Source organism: Octopus bimaculoides, chromosome 16, assembly GCF_001194135.2.
Source record: "Octopus bimaculoides isolate UCB-OBI-ISO-001 chromosome 16, ASM119413v2, whole genome shotgun sequence".
NCBI lineage: Eukaryota > Metazoa > Mollusca > Cephalopoda > Octopoda > Octopodidae > Octopus > Octopus bimaculoides.
In genome coordinates this window covers 29,228,373-29,250,790 of record NC_068996.1, presented here as the reverse complement: position 1 = coordinate 29,250,790, position 22,418 = coordinate 29,228,373, and the positions used below count along the sequence as shown (strand labels likewise).

Here is a 22,418-nt window from a genome sequence, read left to right as displayed (position 1 = left end):
GTCAGTTATGAAATTGAAAGAGTGCTAAAAGAAAATACACTCTTTGTGGTGGTGGTTGTTGACACCTGATCAGATCTATGGTCAATGACATTCTGTTCATGTTCCTATACTACAATTATCCAGGAGTAAGTTACCCAATATTTACTTTGCTTTTACTGTATGATAGTCATTTGAAAGAGATTTGTTATTATTTCATGCACTTCCAGCTCATCCCTTCACTGGCTTAATATTGAGAAGTTATTTTGGAGGGGAGAGAAAAGAGGTGGAGGAAATAAAAAGTACTTTGAACATGAAAGATTGTTTGATAGAAAGTACTGTCCCCTCTATACTGGACAGGCCCCCATTTTTCACCCAACACAAAAAACTGGTGTTGACAAAAGGTTTGTGACCTATAATGACGTAATAATTATAATCATTATACATTTAGTGTATACCTACTTTTGTCGCAGGGAAAAATTTACACAGCTTATGATTTTTGCACACACTGAAGACTAACAGTTGGAGTGTAAATTCAGTGTGTGTGTGTGTGAGAGGATACAAGTGAGTGTATGAGGAGTGTACCAGAAGTATACGAGTGAGTGATCACATGTTTTTGTAGGCACCTGTAGTTATAGGCACTGTAACAATCATTTCATCCGATGTCAAGAGAAAGAGACAGAGCACACACACACACACACACACACATCCATACACATTGTCTGCACTTTACAATTGCTTGCAAGATGAAAACAAGAATGTTGTCCAATGATCATGGAAGATTAAAGGCAAATTACTTTTAGGGTACCTTTGTAAATGTTGGGGAAATGGAAACAAGTGATGAAGTTGCTTAAGAATTACAGTGATCCTGGCTATCAAGTCTTCACTTATGAAAAAGTTGTGGACAAAACAGCATTGATATGAGGGATCTCATGAAGATTGTTGTGCACTGCTTAGGAACAACTTCTGACCTTGTGATTGTCTCTTACTATGAACATTTTCAACAGTACAGTTCAATAAAAAAAAAAGCACTGGCAAATGATTGGAGCTAGACACTAACTACAACTTCAACTTTTATTTCTATTGGGCAGGAGATATTTTGGCACTACCTACTTAGCATCACTGATTTGATGCTAACATATTTGACAGCAGACATTGTAATGTTTCTCTTCTTCTCTCCCTCTATTTCTCTCTGTCTCTCTCTCTCTCTTTGTGATCAAATTCCTGTGTATAAAAGTGTTTATGACAGTTGTTTCAATTGTGTTCAATAAATAAAATCTCTCTCTCTGTTTGTGTGTGTAAGTAGCTACGTATATATCTCTCCTTCTCTTTCTGTATGTATGTGTGTGTGTGTGTGTGTGTGTGTGTGTGCATGTCTTTGCCTCTTGTACAAAAATGTACTGTCACCTAATAAGCTGAATGTCTAGTTGGGCGTGCCAATTAATCAGTGTCCAAACAGCTGCACCCAACTGTTTCATTCTGATTTCACCCTCACCAGCCAGTACATCTTAATCATCTACAAGTAAACAGACAACACCAGTGCCTCCATTTGTGCAGTGTGAAGCTGAGGATTCTTCTTTACCTGCACCTTCAGATACTGAATAAAGGCCACTGAACTATTGCTATGACTATGATAACTCTTCAACTCCCCTGTTAAAAAGTTAAGTAAAATTACATGTTCCTTATTATGATGTTATATTGTGCAGTAGTATATCTTGTAAAAACAACAAAAATGACCTTTCAGGCTTCATTTAACTTCATAGATTTTCAGTATTGGTATGTCTTCTCCCCTATTAATCCATTAAATAGAGATTTCACTATATTTATGAATTGTTTTAAAATAATTTTTACTGACATTCCTGGATTTAAAATATTCAAATTTTAACACTAACTTTTTTTTTACTCAATTTTTTCTTTGTATTTTTGTTTGTTTTTCTTTTAGATAGTGTTTATGGAATTGATTTAGAAGCTGTAGCAAAGACTCCATCTTTGAATACTGATGCTGCTAAGTTCAAGATATCTGTCAGGCCAAAATCACGAAGAGGTAGTCGACAGCACAGAAGAAACTTCAGCAGTGTAATTATTATTTTTCTTCTTCCTAAGTGCTCACTTGTTTAAGAAATTCACCTCCCAACCATATTATTTCAGATATGTATATATCTATAATACATTAAAAATGATCTTGAATCTTGCTTGCTTGCAATGTTACCTAGCCAAACTGGTGCATAATGGGAAAATACTATGAATTAAGTATCCTCTGAGATGTGAATATGAACGGAATAAAATAAGTTTCATGTAAATCACACTTGTGGTTGTTGAGATATTAGGGGGTTTTGGGATTAAAATACCCAAAATAGTGCATAATGGGAAAATATTCTGAAAATAACTTAACCCTGAAAGTTAAGAAACTCTTACCTTTCAATTAACCACAGTGACTTGACAACAAAAAAAATACGATTTGTTTTTTACAGTAAATGTTTCTATTTTCACTTTTGCTAAACACAATATTTTAATCATTTAGAAATATTTAAAAGTGAATGTGATTTCTAAAATGTAAGCTGTTTGTACAATAAGTGCAGTTATTTGTACAATACAGAAAGTAGCTTTCTTTAAACAGACAATATTTTAATGTTTCTTTAAATTATTTTCAAGTGAATGCCATTACAAAAATATTTTTTGAGATATTTAAAAGATATTTTAAAGTGAAAATGATTTTAAAAATATGGCAAATATTTCATAAAAGACCCATTCATAACCTTGGATTGAAATATTTTTCCATACGTTTTTCTCGGGTGCAGTCAAGTATCTTGCCTCCAAAGATTTGAGTGCTATTTCTAGCATGCCCTGCTACGACGTAACAGCTATTTGTGATAAAGGATCTGAAATAGCTGTTATGTGGTAGCAGGACGTACAAGAAATAGCAGCCAAATCTTTCCTTTTCTAAGGAAAGGAGCCGTTTACGTGTGATTTCAATGTCACATTCATTGAAAGCATGCTTAATAACCTGGAAAAGAAAAAGTCCACGAAACAAAACTTGGTTGCTGGGGAAACTTTCTCTCCTGGTGACCCAACGTGTCACGGCTAGTCTATGTATGTATAAGATAGATAGATAGATAGATAAAGACACACACCATAGTTTTCATATCTACCCTTTCTTGCTAGCATCGGTCAGACAAAATTCATTGAGGTAAATTTTCTATGGCCTATTACAAACCTGCATCTGTTTCCAAACAAGATAACATTTCTCCATGGCTGGACATGTTTCCATGCAAGATTGGCAATAAATGTTACTGTGTTTTCTCTCTACTGTGTCTGCCTCGCGTTCTCTCTCTCTCCTGTGTCTGTCTCACGTTCTCTCTCTTCTGTGTCTCTCACGTTCTCTCTCTCCTGTGTCTGCCTCTCGTTCTCTCTCTCCTGTGTCTGCCTCGCATTCCCTCTCTCCTGTGTCTGCCTCTGTCTTTTTCTGTATTTGTCTCGTTCATTTTTTTTGTTTGTCTCACTATTTTTTTGTGTTCGTCTCGCTCTCTCTCTTTTTTGTGTGTTTGTCTCTTTCTCTTCTGTTTTTGTCTCTCTCTTCTCATGTGTCTCCCTCTCTTCTCATGTGTCTCACTCTCTCTCTTCTGTGTCTCACTCTCTCTCTTCTGTGTCTCACTCTGTTCTGTGTCTCACTCTCTCTCTTCTGTGTCTCACTCTCTCTCTTCCGTGTCTCACTCTCTCTCTTCTGTGTCTCACTCTCTCTCTTCCGTGTCTCACTCTCTCTCTTCTGTGTCTCACTCTCTCTCTTCTGTGTCTCACTCTCTCTCTTCTGTGTCTCACTCTCTCTCTTCTGTGTCTCACTCTCTCTCTTCTGTGTCTCACTCTCTCTCTTCTGTGTCTCACTCTCTCTCTTCTCTGTCTCCCTCTCTCTCTTCTCGTGTGTCTCCCTCTCTTCTCGTGTGTCTCCCTCTCTTCTCGTGTGTCTCCCTCTCTTCTCGTGTGTCTCCCTCTCTTCTCGTGTGTCTCACTCACTCTCTCTCTTCTCATGTGTTTCACTCTCTCTCTTCTGTGTCTCACTCTCTCTCTTCTGTGTCTCACTCTCTCTCTTCTGTGTCTCCCTCTCTCTCTTCTCGTGTGTCTCCCTCTTCTCGTGTGTCTCCCTCTTCTCGTGTGTCTCCTTCTCTTCTCGTGTGTCTCACTCTCTCTCTTCTGTGTCTCACTCTTTCTCTTCTGTGTCTCACTCTCTCTCTTCTGTGTCTCACTCTCTCTCTTCTGTGTCTCACTCTCTCTCTTCTGTGTCTCCCTCTCTCTCTCTTCTCGTGTGTCTCCCTCTCTTCTCGGGTGTCTCACTCACTCTCTCTCTTCTCATGTGTCTCACTCTCTCTCTTCTGTGTCTCACTCTCTCTCTTCTGTGTCTCACTCTCTCTCTTCTGTGTCTCACTCTCTCTCTCTTCTGTTTCACTCTCTCTCTTCTGTGTCTCCCTCTCTCTCTTCTGTGTCTCCCACTCTCTCTTCTCGTGTGTCTCCCTCTCTTCTCGTGTGTCTCACTCACTCTGTCTCTCTTCTGTGTCTCACTCTCTCTCTTCTGTGTCTCCCTCTCTCTCTTCTCGCGTGTCTCCCTCTCTTCTCGTGTGTCTCACTCACTCTCTCTCTTCTCATGTGTCTCACTCTCTCTCTTCTGTGTCTCACTCTCTCTCTTCTGTGTCTCACTCTCTCTCTTCTGTGTCTCACTCTCTCTCTTCTGTGTCTCCCTCTCTCTCTTCTCATGTGTCTCCCTCTTCTCATGTGTCTCCCTCTCTTCTCGTGTGTCTCACTCATTCTCTCTCTCTTCTCATGTGTCTCACTCTCTCTCTCTCTTCTGTGTCTCACTCTCTCTTTTGTGTGTGTCTTGTGCTCTCTCTCTTCTGTCCATGTCTTGCTCTATCTCTCTCTCTCTTTTGTCTGTGTCTCACTCTCTCACTCTTTTCTGCTTGTGTCTCACTCTCTTTCTCTCTTCTACATGTGTCTCCCTCTCTCTCTTCTGCATGTTTTTCTCTCTCTCTTTCTTCTGTGAGTTTATCTCCTTTCCTCTTCTGTGTGTTTATTGCTCTCTTTATGTTCTGTATGTTTTTTTCTCTTTCTCTCTCTCCCTCCCTCTCTCTCTCCCTCTCTTTCTCTCTTTCTCCCTCTCTTTCTCTCTCTCTCTCTCTCCCTCCCTCTCTCTCTCCCTCTCTTTCTCTCTCTCTCTCTCTCTCTCTCTCTCTCATATTTCTGTGTTTATATCTCAGAAAAAAAGAGAGATAAACACACAGAAAAGAGAGGGAGACGGAGAGAAACACAGAAGAGAGAGGGTGAGAGAGATAAACACACAGAAGAGAGAGGGAGAGAGAGAGAAACACAGAAGAGAGAGGGTGAGAAAGAGAAACACACAGAAGAGAGAGGGAGAGAGAGAAACACAGAAGAGAGAGGGTGAGAGAGATAAACACACAAAAGAGAGAGGGAGAGAGAGAAAAACACAGAAGAGAGAGGGTGAGCGAGATAAACACACAGAAGAGAGAGGGAGAGAGAGAGAAACACAGAAGAGAGAGGGTGAGAGAGATAAACACACAGAAGAGAGAGAGATTTCTTAACCACAAAGCCATACCTGCATGTATACAAATTTCAATATTTATATCTGCACTTTTATTTCACAGTACCATATGGCTGCATTCAAACCTCAAACTTTTAATCCTAAATGTCATTATCTAAATGACAAACTCGACATTTAAAGTTAAAGTATATTTATTTTCTCAATACATTTGTTCTCTTTTCAGAAAATATCAACAACTCTTCCAAGTTTAAATGAAGAACAGTGTATTGGAGGACAGGAATTTGGAGATGTCTTACAAAAGTCTGTCTGCCTTGAGCCTAATACATTAGGTAAGAGAATTTAAGCTGAAAAATACTAAAAGTTGATTCATAAATTTTCAGATTTGGTGAATACGCCATGACTTACCTATCACCTTCAAACTTCATTAATATCCTAATTATTTTCATTATCAGCTCTATTGTTAATCATTATTCTGATTATTGTATCTAAAGTTGGATCTAGAACAATTCAGCGTAAGGCATTTCGCCATAGGACTATTCACAATAATACAATTCACCGTACAGATATTTTGCCGCAAGGACATTTTGTAGTAAAGCATAAGAGAAAGATAAAAAATAAAAATAATGAAGGTCATACACTTTATTTAAAAAGTTAAGCTAAAAAACTAAAAAGCTAAAGATCATATAAATTCATTGAAATTGCGGGGAAATAATGTTGTTTTTGATTTTGATCATGACCTCTGACAATGCTTAGTATGTACTTATAAACATCTTTGTATTGTTTCTTGGTTGTGGTTTCTCCTCTTGCTGCATCATTTACCTTCTTTTTAGATGGAGATTCTTCATTTCTCAAGACATTGATAAGTTTCCATAAATTTGGATGAGTATTTGTAACAGATGCTTGCTCCGTAGTTGGTGTTATCCAGCTGATTTAGGGTTCTTTCAAGCATATTCCAAAGACCAATAGGAAAAGTAGGAAGAACTCCACATCTACGAGCTCCCCTGCCTCTCTCTCCACCAATGTAATGCATTTCAAAATATGCCATAAGTTCTTGTGGCAAGTCATTATCTACAAGCTGTATAAATGCATCGATACTGTCTGGAGGTAGGATGAATGCAAGTGCCATAAGGCACTTTACTTTAGTGTTAAAATCACAATCAGTTTGATATTGCACCTTAAGCCCAATATCTGTCACCTTTCTGTAAATATTTTTACAGGAATTAAAAAAACAGCCTGTTACATTTGCAGATGAAAAATTGTCAGAAAAACTTAGAAAACTAGCTTGTTCAAAATCAAATTTTCAGGTCTATTGTATGTGTCAAAAGTCTTATTCAGAAGGAGACCATAAATTCATGGGATGCATGCATATCCTATGTTGACATGTAGAATATTTAACTGATAATAAATTTCAGGACAAACCTTAATTGTTCCATCACATGCCCAATTCTTATGTATTTCTAGATCACGCAATCCAACTGTCATACCAAAAATCAACATTTTCTGTTCTGTAGACATGTAAATTCTTTGGTAATTTCATAGCCAACTCTTGATCTAGGTATAGAAGGGATCTTTTCTTCCTTTTGTCTCCATCTTCTAATGTTTCTTGATAAACTTGAAGTTGATGGCATAAGAGAGCGTCCTTCATCCTCTAATTCCCCATTGCGGCACCAATCAAAGATCTTGAAGCTAACTGGGATTTAAGTTTTTTTCATATTTGCTATTGCTTCTTGCATTTTTGGTTGGCTAGGACTCGACAGATGTGTACGCTCACTCACAATTTTACAAATAGAAATCACTTCACTATTCAGTTTTGTATGAACTCTTGCTTTACAGTTTGTATCAACACACTTCCAATAGACCTTGCCTCCATATTTTCTTTCTTGCCTATAAATAAAGTTAGTTGTCTATGAGTTTATCAAAACCTCTGCTGCTTTTAATAGTGTATGGCATTGTAAGGGTTTAAGTTTCAACTTTTAAAGAAAAATAATGTAAACGGCTGAAGTAACCTCTCAAAACAAGCTTTCTGCTTTTGAATCTTTGAGGTAAGCTTGTTATTTTTAGATAAATGTTAAATGCCATTTCAGCAATAATGACGTAATTTCAAGTTTCTAAACTTTATGGCAAAATATGCTTGCTGCGAAATATCCATATGGCAAATAGTCCTACAGCCAATTGTCCTCTGGCAAATTGTCCAGTTACCTCTAAAGTTAACTAATAAATTATATTGGGCATTATAAACACAAACTTGAGACAGAATAACTGTTAGAAAACAGAAAATTTTGCAGCATTTGTTCCAACTGTCTGCACTCTTAAGTTCAAATCTCGACAAAATTTGAACTTATACAGGACCCTTTACCCTTTTAGGGTTGACAAAGTACCAGTTCTTTATAGTAAACTGACAGAAATGCTAGGATTCCTTGCTATATGTGTTCTAGTTCTGTTTTGAGTTCAAACCACTTGCGGAAAGGTCTTCTTTGAAATTGCCTGGTTTTACTTTCTCACCTGATCTTAATTCAAGCTGCCAGACTTTGGAACTTTATTCCATCTCATTGTTTTCCTTTTTCATCTATAGTCTCTTATACTATACTAAGTGGCTTCTTACCTTATTTAGGACTTTATATATATATAAAAAAAAAACATTTCCTGTCTTGAACTGAAAAAAAGAAAAACTTGACATTTATATCATGTTGTAACTGAGAAACTAATGTAATCATTAGCCTTCTTTCTTCTGCAGTGATCAAGGGGTTATTTCTTGTCACAAACATCTTTTATAGCTCAAATTGAGGTTTATATATTTAACATAATTTATATTAAAATCTTTGTAGTTTATTTCAATTTTTCTCTCTTTAATTTTCCAGATGAAATTGTTACTTCAGAAGACATTTCTTCACTTAAGGAAAGTAACAATGATTCATCAGGACTTCCAATAAAATATTCTGAAGATAAGGAAAATAAGATGTTAATACCAGGAATCACCTTATCAAACAAACCTTTATCGCAGGAGAATTTTTTGACAAACTCAACTGTTGATATCAAAGATACAGTTGATCTTAGTCTTAAACTGTCTCCAGTACCTAAGTCACCTGTAAAACTATCAGTTTATGACAACGTTTCTCTTGAGCGTACATCATCTGCTACCAACATTAGCATCACACACTCTGTTTCACCTGAACTTAATGAAGCTTTTAATCGTATTATTAAAGAAAGAAATACTACAAATGCTGATGGTAATGAAAATGTTTCTAAAGATCAGATATTTGAATTGCAAAAATCTAGTCCTGAAAAGGAACAAGAACAAAGCATAGAAGAAATATCTCAAATAAAATTTGATTTTCAGGCCATCAAAGCAACTTCTACACCAGTTTTTAATCTTAAAAAAGACATAAATACCAATGCAAAGGAGGAAAACATTGAAAATGAAAATGTTTCTAAAGATCCACTGCTTGAATTGGAAGAATCCAATCTTAAAAAGGAAAATGAAGTAAAAATGAGCTTAGAAGAAATATCTTCAATTAATATCAATTATCAGGATGTTACAGAACATTCCACAGTTGACTCTGATTTTGATGAACATTGTATTAATAAAGAGTCACCAAATTATGATGAAACCTCTGTCTCACCTGAACGTCCAGATAATGACATGCCGAAGAAGAAATTGTTTATAAATTCTGAATCTGACAATAAACTAAGTACAGATGTAAAAGATTCCAATGAGAATTTGTCAAAGGAAAATACCGAATACTTTATGACATCTGAATCTTCTATAAGTCAGGACCAAACATTGCTTGATTTTTCATTAAATCTCTCCATAAAACCTAACAGTGAAAGTACATCTTTCAATTCAAATTTTGTCCAACAGAAAGAACTTCTCTCCCCAAAACACCAAACTAAAAGTCAAGGGTCAGAAGAGAACTCTATAACAGAGTCATTAATTCCATCACAGTTTCAGTATGATAACAGCAGTAATTTTGAAACTCCTTTAACAGTTCCAGGTAAAGACATATTGATGGCTAAAAGATTTAAAAAGGAGAACTTTTCCACACATGGTTCTTCTGAGCCTGCATGGGTACAAATGGCCAAGAAAAAACAAGCTTTCCGTGAAAAAGTTGATACAAATAAAGAATTAGACCAAAATGATTCACCAAAGGAAATAACTGCTGTAAAAAGTGAAGGTTCCAAAGAAATACTTATGGAAAAGAAGTTGAGCATTCCAAAAATGCATAAAGAAATTTTGAATGTAAATATGAAAAGTCCCAGTGCATTGTCTGAGATTACAACCGGTACACCAACAACCACTGCAGCAAGCGTTCTTCCTTCTACTCATTCATTTGTTCCACATCTTTCGTATAAACTCTGCTCTGCTACAAACACAGTGAAATCAATTCCCATTTCTAATGTAAACACAAACATTAGTCCAATAACTATTACTAGGACTACGTCAACTGTTACTACTGCCACTACTATTTCCGCTTCTACCAATATTAGCAATACAAGTACCAGTACTGGGCAGCCTACTGATGTTTTAAACAAATTAAGCTCTGTTTCACAACTGCCTCACAAAGAGAAAACATCTGTAACAAATGTCTCAAAGTGCTTAACACAAAAGACATTGGTCCAACGACCATTGTCTGCTGAAATCACAGGGCAACAGTTATCTTCTTCTGTTAAGACATTTTCACAATCCAAGTCTTCAGTCCAATCTTCCACTACTAATATGACAAGAGCAATGTCTGTGAAAGAGATGTCACCATCTTCAAGAGACAACGATAAAGTTATCCAAAAGAACATTCCAAAAAGGAGTAAATCAATTATTGATAACCAGTCCAATACATCTTTAAAAGTGGTTCCTGCAAACAATGATGCTAATGATTTGTCTGTTTGTCAGAATAATACTAATAGACTTTCAGCTCTTTTTGAAGCTAAAACTTCAGCACAAACTTGTGGTGTATTTAAAGAAAAAATCAGTCCTTCAATAACTAAACCAACTTTTGGAAAGACTCCTGTCCCAGTTCCTCTTAAAAAATCAGTTGCTACAACTACTACTAATGCATCTAATGTTACTACAGCCAATATTACCACATCAGGCAAAGAAACATTACCAGTTCAATCCTCAACCATTCAAAAGGATCTTTCATCTTGTAAGACAGATAGCCAAGAAGGATCAATAAAAGAAGTGCCAAAAAAAATTGGTGTTCTTAATTACTTGAAACCTCTAGAAAGTAAAACTGTCTCTCTAAAACAGAAACCTAGTATGGAAGGATCAGAACAAAGTCAGTCTACAGGAGAAACTATACCATCTTGGAAGTCTGACATTAATCTGAAAAAGAAAGATGTTATTGAGAAACCTGTGAAGATTGAGATTGTTCCAAAGAGTGAAGTCAGTAAAGCACCCTCAGTTCTGGAGCAAAGTTCATCTACTGATACTAATAATGAGGTTGGTATTTGATTTCTTTACTGTAGTTGGACACACACGCATTCACACACAATTTGTAACATTCTGTTTGTGCTATTTCTTCAACTGAAATCCCTACACCAATCACATTTCATCTGAAAACATCCTATTAATTTTCAAGTTGAATGTGAATCACAGGAATTTTATTTGTCTAGGAGTGTGTGACCTTCAGAGGTCATGAGTATTGCAATTTTTTTTCTGTTTTCAGAAAATTCATGTCAGTGTAAACATAGCCAAATGGTTAAGAAGTTTGTTTTGTAGTCATGTGGTTTGATGCCACTACACAGAAACTACAATCATTTTCTTCTATTACTTTGAGTCAGTCTACAGCTCATGTTGTCATTGAAAGACTTCAAATGATCACAATAAATCTCTATATCATCTGATATAGAGATATCAGCTTCATGATTATTTTCTAGTTGAGCAAGATTTGGAAATTGGCATAGCTCCCAATGACCAACATTATGCCTAAAGAGTGGAAGCTTGTCCATGAATGTGCAAATAACAGATTTTGCTTTGATAAGATTTACAACACTGTCTTGCAATTGCAAATTCAGATCATTGAATAAAGTAGGCAATGTCACATTTGCAAGTTAAGAGATCTTCACTCAAATGATCATATTTTTTCTCCTGAAAAAATTGTATGACAGTGTTGAAAAGGGAATAAAATCGCTTCAAACTCTTGCCTTTCAATAACCATCTCACCTCAGTACCTAAAAGACGATCAAATTCTTCATCACTGTTGTTGTAGAGTTATCGAAATATTTGGGAATTAAGAGCAAGACATTTTATTTTATTTATTGCTGTGATAACAAAACCTTTCCTACTCTAGGCACAAGGCCCTAAATTTGGGGGAGGGGGCTAGTCGATTAGATTGACCCCAGTACACAACTGGTACTTAATTTATCAACCCCAAAAGGATGAAAGACAAAATTGACCAGAGTAGAATTTGAAATCAGAACATAAAGACAGACGAAATATCACTAAGCATTTCAACTGGCATGCTAACGCTTCTGCCAGTTCACCGCCTAATTTGACTCAACACGGGAAAACTCACTTTGTCCGGACACCGGTAGGATTGACAGATCAATAATTCTTTCTTTTGTGATAATAATACCAAGCAATATATGAAACCGATCACTCAGGTGTCTTGCAACTAGATGTTGATGATGAATTATGCAATGTATTGTAAACACATTGTAAATATATTGGGTACAGCCTTCTTTAAAAATGTAAGAAAGCTTTTGTACCACCCTGTTAAAGCTAGAGCATTGTCTGTTGCATAAGCAACTGTATTATTCATAGGGATTCTTTTTTTTTTTTTTCAAAAAACTGTTCAACTATAGTAAAAATGAATTCACCTTTAGTATCTGTTTTAAGTTCGTTTGCAAACAATAATTCTTGCACAATTTTCTAATCTTTAATAAAGCGAACATATCCTAAAAGCAGCCCTTCATTTGCCTGAGAGAGTCGATTTGCCCAATTGTAAACCAAATTGTTGCTTCTTAAGTATTGTAAATAACATTTCTTCAATGTCCTCAGCCATTTCACCAATTCTTCTTTCCACAGAATTAATATTAAGTGGAATCGTTCTGATAATTGCTGTTAGGGAAGGATGATGTATTACTGTACGAAGAGCTTCCTCTATAGCTGGCAAAATGAGTTGTTCTCCAATTGTATGAGGTTTTCCTGATCTGGCAATCATCCTGGAGATATTGTATGTACAAACAAGTCCATCCTCACATTCTGTGATTGGTTTGTCATAAGGGAGTGAATAGATTTTGTGTTGCGAAATTTATCTAATTGGGTTTTAAAGTATGACAAATTTTTGCTTTATCAGGGTGTATCTTGTTTAAATGATCAGAGAGCCTGGATAGCTTCATGGCCTTATTAAAAAAAGCTTTCTCGCAAAGAAAACACATTGTCTGTTGTTTGTTATTAGGAGCAGTAGTAAATCCCAACTTCAAATATTCAATACTATACTGTCTGCATTTTCACTGAATGAGTTACCTGACTTGATTATAAGTGAACTCAAACACTGAAAATAAAGTAAAGTAAAAAAAGATTACAAATAATGCCAACAATCACCATTAACTCTTCAAATACTATTGAGGTACAGGGGTGCTTTTGTTGGGTGTTTTTTTTTTTTTTTTTTCATGAAATAATAGTACTTTGTTGAAACAAAGAGCTTATGACTGAAAGAAAAATTGTTATATGAAACCTTTACAATAGTTTCTCCTACTAAATCAGCTGCTTCACCATTGTAAGTGTACACCTGCCTAGTCTAAGTAGCAGCTCAATAAATATGGTTACAGTTGGAAGCACATTAATCTATTCAAAAGAAACTCGAAAATTAGTTGAGTGACAACAGATATTTGAGACACAAATTAAAGTATATGACAGAGAGATCCACAGACTTAATGCATGGCATGTTCACAATAAGCAAGGAGCTTAATAACCATTTCTCTATCAAATTTTTCCTATTGATAAATTTCATGATTATAATTTCAGTAAGAAAAGTTAATAGAAAATAAATAATTTAGGAAAATTTTAAAACCAAAATCACAATATTGAAATCATTCATTGAATGATGGTAATAATGATGATAATAATAATAATAAATGAATTTGTTGCAATTAGAATAATTCTCAAAATTTATTTGTAGCTGGATATAATATGTGTGGAAATTAATTCAGTACCCCAATAGATAAATAACAGGTGAAAAAAAATAAAATAAATGATAGCACTATGTAACACAATTTTTGTCTTTCAGAAACAAATGCTATTTCCTATTTGGTTAGGTCTAGAAAGTATGAATAATGGCTATTATTTACTTCAAACTTTGTTTTTGTGTCCAGGATAAAGATATTTCTTAAGTTTAACTAATACCATTGGGAAAACTGGCAAATGTGAGCATTCCCATTCATTCAAAGTAGGATCAAAACAGCATATAATTCAAAAGTGACATTTATTTATTCTAGGATTGCAGAAAAGATAGCACAAAATATTTTGAAGCGAGTAGTTTTTCGCGATTTATGCTTATACTGTAAATTACTTTCATGAATAAGCAACCAAATATAGTCTCCCATCATGTTTTCATTATATGATCCTTGGTAACAGCATTCAAAGTCCATTATATCTTGGTGGAATTGCTTACCTTGCTCCTCCAAGTACACTCCCATCTTCTTAAATTCATCAAGATGAGCATCAAGGATTTGGACTTTGAGAGACATCCTGCAGCCCATTTTGTAATTTTTCACCAGTGTCTCAACAAGCTCAACATAGTTTATGGCCTGTGATTTCTTCCGTCTCAGTGAGCTTCTTGGGGTATTGCTTGCACTCTAAGATCTTCTTTATTTGTGGTCCGATGAAGACACTGGCTTTCACTTTTGCCTCAGATAGCTTAGGAAAAAAGTATTTAAGTTAGCTGAAGGCTGCAGATTCCTGATCTAGAGCCGAAACAAACTGTTTCATAAGACCCATTTTTATGTTCAGTGGAGGAAACAATACTTTCTGGGGGTCCAACTGTGGCTCCCATTTGATGTTTTTCTTCCCCACACTGAACTCTGTCCACTGTGGCCAGTCCCGCCTCTGGTAGTGTTCTGCAGTTGCCATGCTGTTCCAAAGGCAAAGATAACATGGTTATTTGGTAAAACCACCTTGGAGACCCATCAGAAAGGTCACCATTTTAAAGTCTCCAATAACCTCCCAACCATACTCTTCATATTTCCAGGCTTTAAGCAAGATCTTCACGCTGCTCTTTGAGCTGCACTGAGTGAGCCAAGGGAAAAGATGGATACATATTCCTGTTGTGAAGTAGCATGGCTTTGAGGCTCATGGATGAGCTGTCAATGAAGAGACGCCACTCGCTGGGTTTACAAGGGATTCCAATAACCTTAAACAGACTAGTCAGATTGTGGCAGAAGCAAAGCCTATCTTGACTGGAGAAAAACTTGAAAAATACTGGTTGCGCTTTCTCTGAGTTGTGACTTGCACACCTTCATGTAACAAATTCCACTGCCGGAGTTTTGATGTCAAAAGTTCAGCATTGGACTTTGTGAGATCAAGATCTCTGATAAGGTCATTGAGATCTTTTTGATTGGGGTAGTATGGGTTTCTCTCTTTAGCTGCACCTCTAAAATCTGGATCAACGATTTCAACCTCTTCTGGTGTAGTGCTTTCTTTTGAAGGCAGCTGCTTTCTCTTTGGAGGAGTGGGTACTGGGAGGTTTGGGCAATGTGGCACTGGGGCAATTGATGACAGAAGGTCTGGATATATGATAGCAGGTTCATTCATGCCGGCTCGATGTTTGGAAGGGTCAGTCATGCAGAAGAAGCAGTTGTGTGAGTGGTTAGTTGGTTCTCTCCAAATTCGTGGGATTGCAAATTTCATGGCCCTTTTCCCCTCTGTACCATCCTGCAAAAGAGCAAAATAAAAATATGAATATAAAAATACAAATATATTACATGCTTTCCCAATCATTCATCATCTTCCACTCATAAAGAAATATTCAGTTACAGATGTATTTACATTAGTCATTGTATGGTTCTTGAGTTTGTATATTATATTTTTATTAAATATAGTATACATATTTTCTATAACACTGGTTAAAAAGAGGAGAAAAAAATAGAAACAAATCAAAATTTTTACACTTAAAATTTCCACTATCCAAATAAGCAAAATTTTCCATCGTATCTTCTAGAGTTCTTTTGCAGAGTTCACAGGTGAAATGAGGTGCCCAGGGTTTGTCCAGATCCCCAACAGGCATGCCAAAATATGTCTTGTAGGCCTCACGCATTTTAGCAGATGTTGTTAGTACTTTTTTGCTCTTAACAAAATTCATCTGCTGGATGCTTACAACCTCTTGATGCCATTTGTGATGAATGCAGCTATCAATAATGCTGTGTGTCTACTTTGACAGCGAGAAGTAGGTTGAACTAAAGAATCTATTGGGTTGGTACATAGTTATTGCAGCTTTTTTTCAACAAATTTTATTCAACAAAAACAATAACAACATGAAACAAATACTTCTTTAAGTGATTATTCCGGAGCATATCCACCATCAACTTCAGTTACTGCTTCCCATTTGTTTGGCAGACGGTTAGACCATTATTTAAAGATGTTTTTTTAAATATTGTTATTGTTTTTGTTGAATAAAATTTGTTGAAAAAAAAGCCTCAACAATTATGCTCCAACCCAATAGGTTTCCTGAATCTTTGTATTTATAGTGCATTTAGTGTTGCCAGAATGTTCTAGAAATAAATATAGAGATATGTTTACATGCTGCTTTGTTGTTCAAACGCAGTTCAACTCCATGTTATATATATACATTAAATAGTATAATAATTACTTTAAAAATATTCAGATTACAACTTCATATATAAATATTATTTTTAAAACATCAATGTTCTGGCCACAGAACCAAAGTTTGAAGGGACTAATAATAATATTCTTTGCTTTCCAAAGCAATTAGGAAATAATACTTAATGACCAAAGACAAACAAAAGTCTAAAAATTGTTACATAGTGTAATATAAAAGATAAAAATAAAATGACAAAATAAAAGGTAAGACGAGTTATTAACTCATCTTTTTTTTTTAAATACTTGTTAATTCTTATAGCAAACTTATTTAAAAAAATGAATTGATCATTTTCCAGAATTTCATGGTAGTAACTGGGTTGGATTTAAACCTACGGGGAAGGGGTGTCTCATGTTTGGTGGGCCCCTCTGAGTTTCCCTCCCCCTTTCCCCCTTCGTTTTTGCAGAAAAAAGTGACTTGTAGCAGGTTTGGAAGCCAGATACTTTGAATGCACTAAAAAAAAACCTGTTGAGAAAATTATTTCACCCTGAGGTACGAACAGGTCCTTTAAAAAATATTTACTGATTATTTTCCCACATATTATGTTTCACAGATGCTTCAGAAAAAATATAATTCCTGGGGAAATTATGTAAAATTTGTCTCAATACATGAGTTCACATCAAGAATCTTGCGAACCTAATACTCACCATGTAGTATTAAGAAAAAGAAAAAAATGGTTACTCCCCTCCATCATTACGATTAAGATTAATATCTTTGAATTTGTTCAGCTCTATGAATTTAATTTCTTTTTGAATGCTTCCCTTCATTGCTTGATACAAGAAAAAAAAATTGGAAAATACTGACCAAAACAGTATTTTCCAATTCTAACTTAACAAAAAATATAGAAAGAGAAAGAAAAGGTTCTGTTTTCTAAAGCCAAAAAGTGATTTTAGCTGAGGCGTAATTTTATAATTAAAGCAAATTCAAAATTTAAATTTTGGAACATAAGACGTATCGCGTTATATGGTGTAAGGCTGCTGTTCAAATGGGTACAAAGCCTAAAATGTGTATGTGTGTGTGTGTATGCATGCATGTGGTTGGACCTTTAATTGCTAGAGGTCCATTTAAGTTCAATCACAGAAAGGAATTCAAAACAGCAACATACTCACATCATCATCATCATCCTCATTTAATGTCCGCTTTCCATGCTGGCATGGGTTGAACAATTTGACTGGAGTCTGGGAAGCCAGGAGGCTGCACCAAGCTCCAATCTGATCTGGCAGTGTTTCTAACGCCAACCACTCCGAGAGTGTAGTGGGTGCTTTTTACGTGCCACTTGCACAGGAGCCAAAGGGGGCTGGCAATGACCATGATCGGTTGGTACTTTTTATGTGTCACTGGCATGGAAGCCAGTCAAGGTGGCGCTGGTATCAGCCACGTTCGGATGGTGCTGTTTATGTGGCACTGGCACAGGGATCAAACTACAATTTCCACTTGATTTTGGTTTTGATGTACTTGACTCAATAGGTCTCCTCAAGCATGGCATGTCACCCTACAATCCAAGGTACTTTTGAGTGGGCTGGTTACGCAACACTAGTGTAGGTTATACAAACATACACATACACACATACATATCAGCCATTCCCAAAAGCCAGTTTCATCCATTTCATCCAAAATTCTGACCACTATTCTTTATATATTCAATATTTGCACACAAACACATACACATACACGCATTCAGTTTTTCGCTTTTATTCATTATTTCTTTTTCTTTTAGTCATCTGTCACCATTCATCTACTTTTTTGTTTTTGTTTTGGGGTTTTTACTTTAGCGACACCAGTTACACATGATACCAGGAATTTGCTTTGTCGCCAAAGTGGAAAGTGTTTTTTAAATTTTTGAAAATTTGAAAGAAGAATGGGTAAATGCTCACTGCCTACTTGAGTATATTCGCCCCCCCCCCATGAAGTAAAATCTCCCAACGCCTTCTTTCAACACAACAGCTTCCACAAGGGGTTGCTAGTGCCCATGTTGGGTAACACTGCAGTAGGGTGTGATTCAAGAGAACTTTGGCTGCTATTTCTAGCAGATCAAGCCACTATGCAGAGTCCCTCCCCTCATTTGCTCAAAATAGACTTGGTTGTTGATGTTGTTTATCTCTGTTAAAAAATACACATGATGAGACATTCCAATGGATGCTAGGAACTACATTATCTGTCTCCTTTAAGATTGTTAGTCTGCCTGCTTAAAACAACAGCCAAATCTCCCACAATGTAGAAGCTCCCTTGTTGAACACAAGACCACCCAGCATACATTAACATCACATATGAATAAAATTATTAGTCAGCAATACAGCACATAGACCAGATGTGACTCACTAACCAGAAAACTCTCCTGTTTACACTCTTTATTTCATTCTCTTAGAGAGATGATTGGTATAAGAGATGGTATAGTACATGGGTGAGATGAAGGGCTGGTGGTGTTTTAGTTACATGTATAGATATACTGACATAATCTCCATTATAATATAAATATAATTCCTCTACAGGAAAATAATTCATTTCAAGAATCTATTTCAGTATCAAGTGTAAGTAAAAACTCAAAAATTTTAGAAGTATTATACAACAAACCTTTTCTTTGTTATTTTCAGAAAAATCAAACAAACACTGAAAAGTGCAAAGTGGAAAAATGCAGTGATGTCAGTGCAAGAAAAACCTCAGTCTTGGATATAGTTAAAAACTTTCAGAAGATGCAAGCCACTTAAAGTGGTTATATAATTCCTAGAGTTTGTGTTCATGTGATTGTGTTGTTGTTTCTTTAACCCCCAGATCAACACTGATACGGAAAACTTATGTTTAAATGCATTCCAACCATGATCAGCAACATCTATCAAGTGTCTACAAAATCCAATATATCAGAAATTTTTTTCAGATTGTACAATGTGATTTGAGGAAGATTTAACTGCTATTTCTAGCAAGTCATTAACAAGGTAGATTTCCTCACTGGTTCATGTATATGTATAGTGTTCGTGCATATAATTTCATATGCATATGAGCTTGCAAATTTATTAGTATATAAATGTATACTTGATATGCATACAAATGCACATATATATCTATATATGCATGCATTATTTGAGAATATGTGTTTGTGTTTATGTCTATTATCGATAAGAATAGATAGATTTTTAAAATAAAAATGGATTATTAAAATAGAAATAGATTATAAAAATAAAAATAGATGGATTATAAAGATAGATGGATTTTTAAAATAGATGGATTTTATGTTAAGCTATTGAGAAAATTTTAACATCAGCTGAAGACATCATACAACCAACATAGAACTATACCAAGGCATGTCACAGCTGTCAGTTACTGTTTGGCAGAGAAAACAGCACTTTGCTGGCCATTGCCATAGAGCTGGGAACCAACCAGTTTCTAAACTTTTATTTTGATCATCATCAGGAGGGTAGGCAGCACAGAAGAGCAGGAATAAAGATCTTTCCAAGAATGCTCAGGAACAGTACTGGTATAAACTGATTCTAAAATCAGTTTTGTTGAGGGACTAAGACAGTTGGAGGCAGAGAATGTTATAGTTTCATCTGTAGATGACTGATGATGATTTATGTCTGTATATGTATGTGTTTTAAGAAGCTCACTTTGCACTGCTTAGCACTTTGGGCAAGTCTTCTATAGCCCCAAATCAACCAATGCCCTGTGAGTGAATTTGGTACAGAAGCTGTATGGAATCCCATACTATATTATATTTTTCATTTGTATTGTTTGTCCCTGGTGGTTGTTTATGACTGTAACATATATATATGTATGTGTATATGCATATATATGTGTGTGTGTGTATAGATATGCATGAATATGTATGTACCCTTACCATGATCCAATCCACCCTCTTCCATGCCTGGTCTCTTGACTGCACACCCCCCATATCCACCTCACCCTTACCTGCTTCCCTTTCTTCCCCTTACCTACTATCCCTCTTCAAATGTGCCCGCAACCTATATGCTTCTTTCTTCTTCTCACACTGAACCTGGCTTTCATCCATGTTACCACACCTGTCCCTTCTTCAACACCACTGTCCCCACTAGTGTCTACAACCGCTTCTACTACATCAGCTCATTCACTTGCACTTCTCATAATTTTACTGCATCCTTTTGCTCTTTTTTGCTACCTCCCACACATTAGACCAACTGGTCAGTACATAGCTGATCATTTTGTTGAACACCTTCAAGACATCAGACTCAGCAATAACCTCTTGGTCTCATATCATTTCCGCTTGACTGGTCATTCCCTACAACATCTGTCTGTTTAGACTGGTCTTGCACAGAGAACACCCAGACTCCTGCCTCTGTCAGGTTCAGGAATTAATTTCTCTCTCCATACTTTAGTCCAGTGTAGTCTGAATGCTCCACCCTCTTCATTTAAGGCCCTCCTCTACACACATTTACACACACCACACACCTCTTGCCTTCCTACTGCTCTCTCAACTTCTACCTTAAATACACGTATCCTATGCCATTTAACTTATTACTCAACACCTTGCTCACCATTTACATTCAAACAACACATACACATGTGCACATACACACACACACACACACACACACACACACACACACACACACACACACACACACACACATATGCACTTCTTCCCACTTCACACTCACTTCCATCCCACACTTCCCAACACTTACCACTTTTGTCACCTCTATTCCACTCTACATCTCTACAATATAACACTTAACATCCTCCTTCGACACATGTCAGCCTCACACACATACATGTTCCCATAAACACATATACACATGCACAAATACTTCGTCCTATTGTCTCATACACATGCACCAGCTGAGAACAGGGAAATGCACAATACACACCTGTGTATATGCACACACACACACACACATACACCCTACACATATACACATGCATAAACACAGTATACACATACACATAGCTTCATATATACATACATACTTGTTCATGTGTGTGCGTGTGTGCACACACACACTGCATCCATGCACACAAATATTAACTTCATACACACACATGTTTGTTCTCACATACACACACATGCCCATACATATACATGCGCACATTAACTTCAAATACTCATACACACATGCTTAATTCTCTAACACAAACACACTCATATGCCAGGTCACTGTTGTCCCTCTTACCACCCAAGCCTCAAACCAACTTCTTCCTCTTCTGGCATGCATTGATCGTTTAATTAAGACACGTTTGTTTTTTTCACTCTTTTCCTCCTGGGCATTAACCTAATACACCCTATTTGTTGTTTTTTTTTTTTTTTTTTTTTTTTTTTTTTTACTTTGTCTTCATTTTGTTTTTGTACCATATATTATATACTCACTGGTCATCCCAGTTTGATCCTCCCTGTCTGAACTTCCTCCTTTCTTGGACTCCCTCATCTCTTTGACCTGCATCTTGGATTATTGCCACATCCCGAAGATTACCTAAGCACTGAACTCTACCTAGATTATCACTGGAACTCTGTTTAGATTACCATTGTTACTCTACTTGTATTACCATCTTCCTGGATCTTACTCTGCACTGTTGATGATGTGTGTGTACAGTAGAAGTGACACTTAGCAGTGATGGGAAATAAACAAATTTTAGGTTAGTTTGTGACCTATTTTAGCTTCTAAAGGCAATGTCATTGCAATTTACTAAAGAAAGAAAATTCTTGCTTATGGTAAACTGTATAAAAACACTTTTATCAGCTCAGTGGTTCCCCCTCTTGGACTTGTAGATGGATTTCTGGCTCTTTAGCCTTGCTCAGTAGAAGATACCCAAGGGAGATAATCCTGGGTGGATTACAAAGCCGAGGGCTTATAATGGATTGATCAAACTACTTGCAGACTGCTTAGTCAGAACAAAAACAATAGTAATAGTGCTAAACAGTAATGAAAGGACACCACTGAGCTGATAAGGGCATGTTTACACTTTTTACCATGGGTGAGTATTTTTCTGCATGGTAAACTACAATGAAATTACCTTGAGAAGTTAAAAATATGTCGCAAGCATTTAAACTAACCTGTAATCTTATTTCTAAAGTTAATGTGTGTGTGTGTGTGTGTGTGTGTGTATATATATATATATATATA

General features: G+C 36.1%; 1 protein-coding gene across 1 annotated transcript in view; it reads left to right on the top strand.

Moving 5' to 3' along the window:
• LOC106870708 (probable serine/threonine-protein kinase nek3) overlaps positions 1-22,412 on the top strand; it is a 64,768-nt gene extending 42,356 nt beyond the window's left edge. The window contains exons 7-10 of the mRNA XM_052973667.1: positions 1,919-2,052; positions 5,745-5,850; positions 8,380-10,955; positions 18,924-22,412. Coding sequence (XP_052829627.1) covers positions 1,919-2,052; positions 5,745-5,850; positions 8,380-10,955; positions 18,924-19,037 — 2,930 coding nt within the window. The 3' untranslated portion in view covers positions 19,038-22,412. The remainder of the gene's footprint in view (positions 1-1,918; positions 2,053-5,744; positions 5,851-8,379; positions 10,956-18,923) is intronic.
• Positions 22,413-22,418: the final 6 nt, after the last annotated feature.